Source organism: Panthera tigris, chromosome X, assembly GCF_018350195.1.
Source record: "Panthera tigris isolate Pti1 chromosome X, P.tigris_Pti1_mat1.1, whole genome shotgun sequence".
Taxonomy (NCBI): domain Eukaryota; kingdom Metazoa; phylum Chordata; class Mammalia; order Carnivora; family Felidae; genus Panthera; species Panthera tigris.
In genome coordinates, this window is record NC_056677.1 from 57,082,235 (window position 1) to 57,095,081 (window position 12,847).

The 12,847-nt window shown below is 38.5% G+C and overlaps 1 protein-coding gene across 2 annotated transcripts in view; it reads left to right on the plus strand.

Annotated features, from left to right (window-relative positions):
• KIF4A (kinesin family member 4A) overlaps window positions 1-12,847 on the plus strand; it is a 120,214-nt gene that overhangs the window by 34,200 nt on the left and 73,167 nt on the right. For both annotated transcript variants that reach the window (XM_007097578.3, XM_042974913.1), the window contains 2 exons: window positions 9,714-9,830; window positions 10,673-10,848. In XM_007097578.3, coding sequence (XP_007097640.1) covers window positions 9,714-9,830; window positions 10,673-10,848 — 293 coding nt within the window. The remainder of the gene's footprint in view (window positions 1-9,713; window positions 9,831-10,672; window positions 10,849-12,847) is intronic.

Genomic DNA, 12,847 nt, shown 5'->3' on the forward strand with positions numbered 1-12,847 from the left:
TAAGTAGGGGAGGGGCAGAGAGAGAGGGAGACACAGAATCTGATTCAGGCTCCAGACTCTCAGCTGTCAGCACAGAGCCTGACACAGGGCTCAAACTCATGAACCGCAAGATCATGACCTGAGCTGAAGTCGCACGCTTAACCAACTGAGCCACCCAGGCTCCTTTTCTGGTGTTCCAGTCATTAGAGATCTCTCACCTGAACTATTAAAATAACTTCCTAAAAGGTTTCCTTTTTTTTAATGTTTATTTACTTTTGAGAGAGAGAGTGAGAGACAGAGCATGAGGTGGGGAGGAGCAGAGAGAGAGGGAGACACAGAATCCGAAGCAGGCTCCAGGCTCTGAGATGTCAGCACGGAGCCTGACACAGGGCTCAAACCCACAGACTGCGAGGTCGTGACCTGAGCCAAAGTCAGATGCTCAACCAACTGAGCCACCGAGGCACCCTCTAAATGGTTCCTTAAGACACCAGTTTTTTACTCCCAAATTGACCTCCCAACTGACGACCAAAGTAATATTTACCAAATCCAAATTCGATCACATATACCCCCTCTTTAAAACTTTTCATTTGTTTTCCATCATCTACAGCAGATGTTTTTATCTGCCTTCCTTTTAAAGCAGAGGAACGCTTCTTTAAGTGAAATCTTACAACAAATTCTAACAGTTGAAATAAATTAAAGAACAGATTTTAAATTCATGTAAATTTATTTTATAAGTTCAAATGTATAACACTGTATAAGTCAATCTTCAAACGAGAAGAACATTATAGTTATGATCACAATTTCTTTCTTTATGTTAATGGGCATATCATAGAGTTTTCTGTAATAAAAAATGAAGTACAACAAAGGACTTGTATCTAGAATATCTAGAAATATAGAATATTTCTGTAATAAAAAATGAAGTGCAATGAAGGACTTATATCTAGAATATATATAAGGACTTGTATCTAGAATATATCAGACTTCAGAAGAACTCTGGAAACTCAAAAGTAAAAAAAAACAATCCAAGTACAAAGTAAGCAAAAAACACAAACAGATGTTTCGCCAAAGGGGACATACAGATGGCAATAACTGCATGAAAAGGTGTTCAGCATCCTTAGTCATTAAGGAAATACAAATGAAAACCACAATGAGGTATTACTGCACACCTCTCATAATAGCTAAAAGAAAAAATAGTGACAATACCAAATGCTGCCAAGAATGTGGAAGAATTGAATCTCTCATACATTGCTGATGGGAATGTAGAAAGGTACACTCAGGGAAATACTAAATATGTTCTTATCAAACAATATAGCAATTGCACTATTGGACATTTATCCCAAAGAAAGTGTATGTTCACACAAAAATTCACACGTGAATGTTCATAGCTGCTCTATTTGTAATAACCAAAAACTGGAAATGATTCAAAATGTCCATCAGCAGGCGAATGGTTAAACAAAAATGTAGTGCATCCATGCTGTGTAATACTACTCAGTAGTAAAAAGAAATGATTACTGGGGTACCTGGGTGGCTCAGTCGGTTAAGCATCCGACTTCAGCTCAGGTCACGATCTTGTGGTTCGTGAGTTCCAGCCCCGCGTTGGGCTCTGTGCTGACAGCTCAGAGCCTAGAACCTGCTTCAGATTCTGGGTCTCCCCCTCTCTCTCTGCCCCTCCCCTGATTGTGCTCTGTCTCTGTCTCTCTCTCTCAAAAATGAATAAACATTTTAAAAAAGTATTAAAAGAAAAAAAAGGAATGACTATCGATGCAGACAACACCTTGGATGGATTATTGTTATGCTGAGTGGGGAAAAAAAAGGCCAGTCTCAAAAAGTTGCATAGTGTGTGATGCCATTTAAACATTCTTGAAATAGCAAAATTATATGGGAGAACAGATTCATGGTTGACAAGGGCTAGGGATTGGGGAGTAAAGGAGTAGGTGTGCATATAAAGGGTAGCACGAGAAAGCTGTGTGGTGATAGGACAGTTCTGTATCTTGATTTTGGTGTTGGTTACTTGAAGTTATACACGTGATAAAATTGCATAGAACTACACACACACACACACACACACACACACACATAGAGTACATGTAAAAACTGCTGAAATCTGAATAAGCTCTGGGGATTGTGCCAATGTTAATTTTCAGGTTTTGATACTGTGCTATAGCTGTGCAATATGTTACCATTGGGGAGGCTGGGTGAATGATGTATAAGACCTTCCTGTACGTTTCTTTGCAACTTCCTGTGAATCTAAATAATTATTTTGAAAGAAAAACTTTTTTAAATGCACTATAATAAAAAGCATTTTTTCTCTTTCCCCAAATCCCTAGTCCACATTTCTAGATATTTTCTCTTTCTATACAAATAGAGGCGTATAATGTACTCTGTTCTAGTCTACCCTTTATTTTTTTCACTGAATGATATATGTTGGAGGTTGTTCCATGTTAACTTAAACATCTCTATCACATTCTTTTTTATGTCTATATATTGTATAGATAGACCATTGTATTTATTATACCATTCCGTTACTGATGAACATTTAGATTGGTTCTAGACTTTCACCATTACAAAGTAAGCTCTAGTGAATATTCTTCATTCTTAGTATATGACATGATGGGGATTCTAGATGACAGAACCTTATTTAAGTTTTTGCATCTAACTTTTCCTATAATTTATTCTGGTGACACATTACCAAGAATATCCTGATTCATCATATGTAGCTGTGAATTATAAACACTTTTTTTTTAATTTGAAAAGAGAGAGAGTACGCGTGAGCAGAGGAGAGGGGCAGAGGGAGAAGGAGAGAGATCATCTTAAGGTGGCTCCACACTCAGTGCAGAGCTCCACATGGGGCTCAGTCCCACAACCCTGGGATCATGACCTGAGCCAAAATCAGGAGTGGGACACTCAACCAACTGAGCCACCCCAACGCCCCTAAACACTTTGTAACAGTCCAAATTACAACCTCAGGATTCTCCTCAATTATTTACCTGATCTGGGAGTTTCACATGATAGGACATTTAAATCCAAAGTTGTATCACTAGCAATATCTTTTCTAGTTTATGTTATGTAATAACTATAAATGCTTTTAACAGGATACTTGCAAAGTTTATAAGAAGCACTGAAACTATCTTTTTTTTAGTGCCATTGGCTAAGTGTTTCATATGCACTTTCTCATTTAATCATTTTTTCTAACTTTTGTTGAGATATTATTGACATATATGTAAGTTTAGGTATACAGTGTGATTATTGGATACATGTATATATTGTGAAATGATTACCATAATAAGGTTAGTTAACACTTCTATCCCCTTACATAACTACCGTGTGTGTGTGTGTGTGTGTGTGTGTGTGTGTGTGTGGTGATAGCATTTAGGATTTACTCTCTTAATAACTATCAAGTATACAATACAGTAATGTTAATTATAGTCACCATGCTTTACATGAGATCCCAGAACTTATTCATCTAATAGCTGGAAGTTTGTATTCTTTGACCAACACCTCCCCATTTCTCTCACTCCTCAGCCTCTGGCAGCCACCATTCCACTCTCTTTCTGTGAGTTCAGCTTGTTTAGATTCCACGTATAATTGAGAACATACAGTATTTGCCTTTCTCCATCAGACTTATTTCACTTAGCATAATGTTCTCAAGGTTCATCCATGTTGCAAAAGGCAGGATTTCTGTCTTTTTTGTGGCTGAATAATATTCCTTTGTATGTATATGCGTGTGTGTGTACACTGAATTCTGTGTATCCATTCATCTATCAGTGGGCATGTAGATTGTGAACATCCATTTGGTACTACACAACTGACGATGATGCAGTGATAAGTGCATGAATTTGAAGAATTGCCTCTGCCTGGTGTTTCAGTACAAACTTGTACTATAATGGTATAATAACTTGCACGATTTTCCATGAGCGAGCATGTGACCAGGGAAAAGTCTATGCAAAGCCACAGCCTTAAAATACACATTTGTGAAACATTAAGACATGCACACATATTAGAGGTATTTTCAAAGACCGTAAAAAAATTAACTAACCTTGCTGCACAAAACAATGTGCTGGTTGACTTCAGCATGTTAAGATTTGAAATACAGCACACTGGAGTGAGCTGTGTAAAGGCAGTTTTTAAAATAGTTAAAATGACTGTAAGTAGTGGTGATGATTACACAACAGTGTGAATGTACTTAGTGCTACTGAACTGTACACTTAAAAATGGTTAAAATGGTAAATTTTATGTTACATATATGTTGCCATAGTAAGTTCCAGGCTCTGAGCTGTCAGCACAGAGCCCAATGTGGGGCTCAAACTCGCAAACTGTGAGATCATGACCTGAGCTAAAGTCGGACGCTTAACTGACTGAGCTACCCAGGCGCCCCTATCTTACCACAGTAAAAAATTTTAAAAAACAAAGCCCAAATGACCATTGCAGAAACTCTGAAGAATCTCTGTGGTTCCCTAAAGTATCCCTAAGGTTCTGAGGGACACAGTTTGAAAACCACTGCCCTACATGAGAAATACAAATACCTGAGACTGACCTATCTGTCGTGCATTTATGATCTCTCCTGAGCTGCCCTCTAACCTGATTATTTGTCACTCTCCATCTTATAACTTGCATTGTATTCATACTGAATTACCCGTAGTTCTTCACAAATATGTGCCTTGGCATATGCTACTTCCTCTGCCTGGAATGCCCTTGCACTGTTCTTTCCTACTCTTCCCTCCTCCACTGGCACTGTTCTAGTCATCCTTCACAGTTCAGCTCAAATTTTTCATTCTTTTCTGAAGCCGTCTGTTACCTTCCCAGGTAAAGTTTACCACTCCCTCTTATGAGAACCCATTTCGACTATATGTATACTTTAATGTTATATTTGCAATTATTTTTGTTTGTGCATCCATCTCTCCCTGTAGATTATGAACTCCTTGAGAGTGGAGATTGTGACTTATTCATCTTTGTATCTCTAATACCTAGCACAGTGCCTGGAACATTGTGCCTGTTCACTAAGTGTTCGATGAAAAGGACTCAGATGTGTGGGGTGAGAAAAGAGACAAGTCCAGGATGTCTCAGGTTTGCTGTTTGTTGGATGACTGGTTAGATGGCGAGAAAATGGGAACAGTGGTAGAAGTGAAATAGATTTACACCAAAAGATGAATTCTGTTTTGTCCAGTATTTTTATGCAATGCCTCATGGGCACAGCCCACTGGAGGTTATTCAGTAAGCAGCTAAAATACAGCTCTGGACAACAGGAAAGAGGTCTGGTTTGGAGATGCAGATTAGGGAGTCATTCTTATCGGTATTTATTGGAACTCTAGGCTGTATAAACCCAGGGAGAATATATATAGTAAGCAAAGAGCTTAAGGCAGTTTCAAGAGAATATCAACATTTAATGGGTAGGTATTAGAAAAACCATCCCATTAAGTAGCCTGGGAATGATGGAGAATGGGGAACACATTAGTTGCATGGTTCTGGGGCAGAGACTTGACAGTTCCAGAGTTCTTTATATGCTTTTTCTACCTATCCCCTCTTATCAGCCTCAAGTCTGTCCCCTTTCCAATGTACCTGATGCCTCTGAGTAAATCAGCTCATTTTCATAGAGCATAGAGATTAAGACCATGGACTTTGGAGCCAGACTGCCTTTATTTGAGTCCTGACTCTGCCACTTATTAGCTGCATGACCTTAGGCAACTTCCCTAACCTCTTTGTGCCTCAACTCTCTTATCTGTCAATACAACTATGATCATACTTCATAGGACTATTGTGAGGATTAAATGAGTTAATATGTATAAAGTACCTAGAATAGGTATACACTATATAAACTTAGCTGTTATTGTCACTGTCGTCATTATTGTCCCTCCGAAGGCTCTTTAGATTGAGGCTTCTTCCATCTTGCTAAATCCGTTATTGCTTGTCTACGTGTACTCTAAAAATATGTTGAAACCTCCTCTCTACTGATATTTCTCTCCTATGTCCTGTGATCTTGTGGGTGAGTACTTTTAAAATTCCTTTTAGTGGTGTTTTAAGGAGGGAGAGGAGAGAAATGCTGGTGGTCAAACTTCCTATAATGCTCTGTGTTCTTTTTGTATATGAATTTATTTGTTACGTTGATCTCTGTGAAGCCACATCGATTTTTTATTGGAATAATTTGTGACTAGATAATTACAGTTTTATGCTGTGAAAGCCTTCTATCCTTTTTCTCTTTTAGACGTCCTGTTCCCAGAAAGTTAGCTGTCTTTTTTCCTGACTTTTGTGGATCTGTTTTCTTAACATCTAGCATACTGGTGTATGACTGTGCCCCTCAGTCCCCAGCAAACAGATTCCCATCATTTTACTTCTATAATCAGTTCTTCCGTGTGTATCAGCTTGAAGGCCAAAGCAGCCATTTCCTTATCCACTCAAAGTGTCTTCTGAGTGAAGAAACTGTTATCAGAATAGATTAGGAATTTGTCAGGTGCTGTCTGCTTTCAGCCTCATGTAATTTAGTAGAGATCCAAATAATCCAAGTTTGTCTACCCTATTAATAAAAACATGTAGGTAGTACTTTGTAGATCACATTTGATTTTTATCATAGTCCCCTGAGGTAAGGTATGTATTACACCTATTTTATGAATAAAGGAGAGTTTCAGTGGCTTATCCAAGCTCACACATATTGGTAAGTGGAAGAGGCAGAGTCTGAATGAAGATTCTGTCTCCTAATCAAATTCCCTTCTACTCTGTCCCTTCTCAGTACTTACTCCTATAAGTTTTGTGATCTGTTGCAGTAACAGATCATTCCCTTTCTCTCTGACTAGGCAAACCATATCAATACTATATTACCTCCATTTTTCACCCCATTTTACTTGGTTATCTACCTTGGGCTTGCAGATATTTTCTTCACCTGTAGAGCAGGGTTTCTCAGCTGTGGCACTATTAACATTTCGGATCAGATCATTTGGGGGGGCTGTCCAGTCTCTTGGTAGGATAGAGGCATCCTTGCCCTCTACCCACCAAATACCAGTAGCACTGCCTGCCACCCCACAAATTGTGACAACCAAAATGTCTCCAGGTATTGCCAGATGTCCCCTAAAAAGCAAAATGTGTTTGTTGCCATAGTAAATAAACACCCAAAAATGTCAAGTAGTATTCTTGATCCTCTCCTTGCTTGATCTATTCTCAATCTTAGAATAACTTCTGATTTTATAATTTTATCTGGGCATTTTTTCTCCATAGCCATCATTGATCAGAAATTTAAACCTCTGCAAACATGTTCTTCCCAGTCTTTATGATGTACACTCCATCCATGTCATGAACTCATCATTTTAAATCTCTTAACAGAAAATCAGATCCTGTTTCGTGATGGGTTCTTTCTAGAGAGACATTCATTTCCCTTGCTTCTTTCTATTCCAAAGCCCCAATTCTCATTTGAAAAAGAAAAAAAAAACAGCCTCTTTATACCCAAGTAAATGATTCTTGCTTAGATCAAAGTTGCCATAGATTCTTCTCAGGGTTCATCTAGATTTTTTTATTGTTGTTCTTGTACGACACTATAGATGGAAGTTTTGCTCAGCAGGTTTGAAAAACCTCAGCAGTCTCTTCCTTAACATCCCAGATGGGATATGAGCAAATGAGATGGAACTGTGTTCTGTTTGGCTCAAAGGGGAAAGAAAAGAAAGGAATGAACTAATACAAGGATTAGTACAGGTATTGGTGAGCAGCTTTGATAAATCTCAGCAGACTCTCCTTCACATCCTGGGTAGGATAAATGGCCCTGAAAAATGGTATCCCTTTCAGCTGGCAATAAAAGGAAAAGACAGGAATGGTTGCTTGAAGGGATTGGTTTTGTTTTAGATTTGGGAGATTTGAGCATGTATAGAGACTGAAAAGAAGAAATTAGTAAAGGGAAAATAAATTGAAGATCTAAGAGAGAGGGAGAAGATCAAAGGTTTCAACGTCCCAGAGAAAATGGGGGGGACTAGAGACACCAGCACACTAAAGGGGAAATAAAGGTGGTTATTTACTCCTCTGAAACAAGAAGGATGAAGGAATCAGTAACAGCAAAGAAAAGACTATGAGGTGAGGAGAGGGAAAACCTTCCCTTGCAGATAACTTTGATCTCCACAATGTATTTGTTGAAATCATCCACTAATAGAGTGAAGGTAGATTTACAGTCTTGAAAATGATGAGTGTTTAGAATAGCTGCTCTGGTGAAGTAGGAATGAGGAAGAAAAGATTGCCGCTTGATGAAGTGTTCAGCAAAAGTCAGAGAGCAGTGTTTTATAATGAATGGATCTAGTCCATTTAGTTATGTGACTTTCTCCAGCATTGCAGCCTACAGTAACTTACACACACACACACACACACACACACACACACACACACACACACACCACAGTTAGTCTAACGTGTGACTGGGAATTGACATGATGGGAAGGCAGAAGGTCATGGGTCTAGTGAGTGCTTGAGAAAGCCTAACTGAAATGATCGATCATAGTGTCCAGAATATGTAGTTTAAGGCCCAGGGGAGGATGATCTACTGGGAGTATTATAAAGTATCAGTAAATTGGTGGCTATTATAAGGGTGAAGAGCAGGACCCATGAAAGAAATGAAAAGCTAGTAGAATGCAGTCAGAGAGGAGTTTTGGAGCTCAGGATCTTGTAGATATATAGTTATTTCTGGTTGTATGGGAGTCCACAGTATGGCTGAGTAAATAAAAAGGTAGAGTAGCATTAAACAAAAATGATACCATTTATTTGTCATTTAACTTTGTATAATTATCTTTTTTTATTTTTGAGAGAGAGAGAGAGCGTGAGTGGGATAAAGGCAGAGAGATGGGGACAGCATCTGAAGTAGGCTCTGTGCTGACAGCAGAGAGCCCAAGGCAGGGCTCGAACCCCCGAACCATGAGATCATGACCTGAGTCAAAGTCGGACACTCACCTGACTGAGCCACCCAGGCACCCCACTTTGTATATCATTTAATTCTCCACCACAACCCAATGAGGTAGATAGATGTGCCTCATTTTAGAGCAGAACCCAAAATCATATAGGTAGTCAGTGATAGAGCCAGGATTAGAACCTAAGTCTATCTGACACCAAAGCCTGTGCACTTAACCACTATACTATGTAGCCTTTTCACAGTAAACATAATCATGGGAAGGTCAGAGGCTTTAGAAGGACCTCAGAAATTATTACAGGGTTTAAAAAGCAAACTTTGGAATTCAAGAAGTGGAAAAGAATCTTTACCCTTTTTAAAGCAACAAGAGAAAATATATTCCTCTGTGGTGTGAAAGAAAAAGCATAGGACTTAACTGAAATCCTAAGATGGAATGTCAGGCCTACCACTCACCAGCTGTTTGACCTTAGACAAGTCATAGAAACTCTGATCTAGTTTCCTTATCTGTAAAGTGAGAATGATAGTAAATATAATTTAGTGACATGATGAAAAATAGCTGTTCATCTAATTTCTCAGCACTAATTTGAGAATTAAAAGTGGTAATGGATATAAAAAGTAAATATACAAATTGTTGTTGTCATGGTGATAGTTATCTGTCTGTCTACTTTGTTTCCATGGGAAAGGGCAAGAAGTCTCAACAAATTCAGTTGTGCATATCCAACATTTAGACCTTTGTTTTCAGAAAAGTGAAGAAGATCAAGAAGTCTCCTTAAGACTGATGATTTAATATTTCTGTGGGGTTTTTATTTTATGTAGGTGTATGTTCGATGCTTTACTAAGCAATTTAAATTGTGTTTCCTGCTACTAGGCATTAATATTAACCGAGGCCTCCTGTGCTTGGGAAATGTGATCAGTGCTCTTGGAGATGACAAAAAGGGTGGCTTTGTGCCATACAGAGATTCCAAGTTGACTCGACTGCTTCAAGGTAAGCCCAGAGTGCCTCTAAAAATAAGAGAGTAGGGGCGCCTGGGTGGCTCAGTCGGTTAAGTGGCCGACTTCGGCTCAGGTCATGATCTCGCCATCCATGAGTTCGAGCCCCGCGTCGGGCTCTGTGCTGACAGCTCAGAGCCTGGAGCCTGTTTTGGATTCTGTGTTTCCCTCTCTCTGACCCTCCCCCATTCATGCTCTGTCTCTCTCTGTCTCAAAAATAAATAAACGTTAAAAAAAATTTAAAAAAAAAATAAGAGAGTGACTCAGAGTAATAGTGCTGAGAAGGTAAAGATGGGATCGGTGAACAGATTTTTGGACTATCCTATACAGAGCTATCTAACTGATAAATCGGAAAGAGACCCATTAGTAGGCAGGCTTGTAAGATAATGGAAAGGTGTCTTCATAGATGGGTTTGAAAGCCAAGAAATCTACAGAATGCCAACTGAACTTTATACTTTGTAACTGAAAATGAACTTGATTACTGTTTATTAGTACTTGATAAGCAGAATTCCCTGAATAATTAAAACCTACCTAGAGAGGGCATCCTAAGAATGTTTAATTCCACTTGTGGCTCCTAACTTACTTGCACTAGGCCTGAGTTGTTTTAACCCAACTAACTGCCAAAATCACAGTCTTACGAATGGGGACACATGGAATAGGATTCTAAACTATATCATTTATGCAACAAAAAATCTTAGTATTTTTACTAACAGGAAATTTGCAGATTATTAAAATTTTTTTTCTTAGAGCTCTGAGTTTGAAGGCACCGACCTAAATGGACAGCTTTCCTTGCATCCTGATTGTTTGATTTTATTTCCTCCTATTGTTATTTTTCAGATTCTCTAGGAGGTAATAGCCATACACTTATGATAGCCTGTGTGAGTCCTGCTGACTCCAATCTAGAAGAAACATTAAATACCCTTCGCTATGCTGACAGAGCAAGAAAAATCAAGAATAAACCTGTTGTTAATATCGATCCCCAGACGGCTGAACTTAATCATCTGAAGCAACAGGTAAAAGGGACTTAAAATTTGATGGGAAAAATTTAAGTGTATGAGTGGAATGATAGAGCTTCTGTCTCTCAGCTTCTCCTCTACCAGAAGTTTAGAGATGTTGGCTAAGCATTCTGTTGGTTTGGGAAAATTCTAAAGTAATTCCTGTTAACATGTTTATTGTCATCTTTAAGATTTGGGGGTGGCATTGGAGATTTCACTGATAAAAAAGTGAGCAGTGGGAGACAAGGCAAGAGAGGCAGGCAAGTGTCAGATCCCAAAAGTTCTTACATGACCGCTTAGAGAATTTGAAATTCAACCAGAAAGCTGTGGAAAGCTATTGAAAGTAAGTGGGCTACATGGTGATATGTGTGCTTTAGGGAGATCACTCTAGCAAGTATACAGAAATAGATTAGAAGTAGGTATAACTTGAAGTAGGAAAACAAATTACAATAGTACCCCCCCTTATCCATGATTTCACTTCCCACAGTTTCAGTTTACTCATGGTCACCCATGGACTGGAAGCAGGTGATTCTCCTTCTCACGTATTGTCAGAAGGTTAATAGTAGCTTAACACTACATCACAGTGCCTATGTCATTCACCTCACTTAGACACTCATCACGTAGACATTTTATCATCTCATATCATCACAAGGAAAAGGGTAAGGACAGTACAATAAGATATTTTTGGGGGGGGAATCACAGTCATGTAGCTTTTATTATAGTATATGATTATAATTGGTCTATTTTAATTTTAGTTACTGTCAATCTCTTACTTGCATGATTTATAAATGAAACTTTATCATAGGTATATATGTATAGGAAAAGGCATAGTATATATAGAGTTCAGTACTATCTACAGGTTCAGGCATCCATCAGGGGTCTTGGAACATATCCCCCACAGATCTACTGTAGGCTATTATAATAACCCAGGTGAGAACTATGGCCTAAACTAAAGATAGTAGCCATAGAAATAAAGAGAAGGGTACAAATTAGAAAGAAAATAACCCAAGGAGGTAGAATGTCTAGAGCTTGCTTGGTAACAAATTTGATGTGGAAGGGTCAGTAAGTAGGGAGAATCAAGGTTGTTCTCAAGTTTCTTGCTTGGACAACTGATTAAAATGGTAGTACCAATCATTGAGTCAGGGAATACAGGAGGAAACACAGGGTAAAGTGAGAAAAGTTTTTAAAAAATTAATAAAATTAATTATTTGTAACCACAGTGAAAAACATGGGTGAATCTCATAAAAATAATGTTGTGTGAAAGAACCCAGACACACAGTGGAAATGATGGAATTCAGTTTGGGGCATTTCGAATTCGAATAACTTGGGGGACATGTAAGTAGAGTTTTTCAAACGTAGCTGGCCTTTGGGTTTAATGTAGAGAGGTCTGAACTGAAGATACAGATTTAAGAGCCATTAGCATTTAGATGGAATCTGAAATTATTATAGAATGGATGAGACCAAATGGCACATTCAAGGTACTCACTAAATATTTGCTGAATGAGTAAATGGCCACAAAGAGAAGAAAGCCAAAGACAGAACACTGGGGGAACAGCAGTTTTTAAGGAATGGGGAAAAGAGGGAAGACAAAAAAGAGAGACTAAGCAAAAAAGAGAGACTAAGACGGAGCCAACAAGTAGGAAGAAAAACAGTCGTATCATGGAAGACAAGGGAAGAAAGTTTCAAGGACCATCAAAAGTACAAAGTTATTTTTTAAAAAGTACAAATTTATAAAGAAGTGTAGAGTAAAATAAATACTGAAAAGTGTCCATTGGTTTTTTTTAATCAACAAGGAGATTATTGGTGACTTCAGTGAGAAGAGGTTCAGATTGTTGTGGGATCAACAGTGAATGCTAGATAAGGAACTGGAGGAAGTTGGTAGGCTCTTCTTTCAAGAAGGCAAAATGAAAGAAGGCAATAGCTAGGTAGTCAAGGGTCAAAGGATATAGGTCTGTTTGTTTTTAAAAATATGGAAGAAGCAGGGCGCCTGGGTGGCTCAGGCGGTTAAGCATCTGAC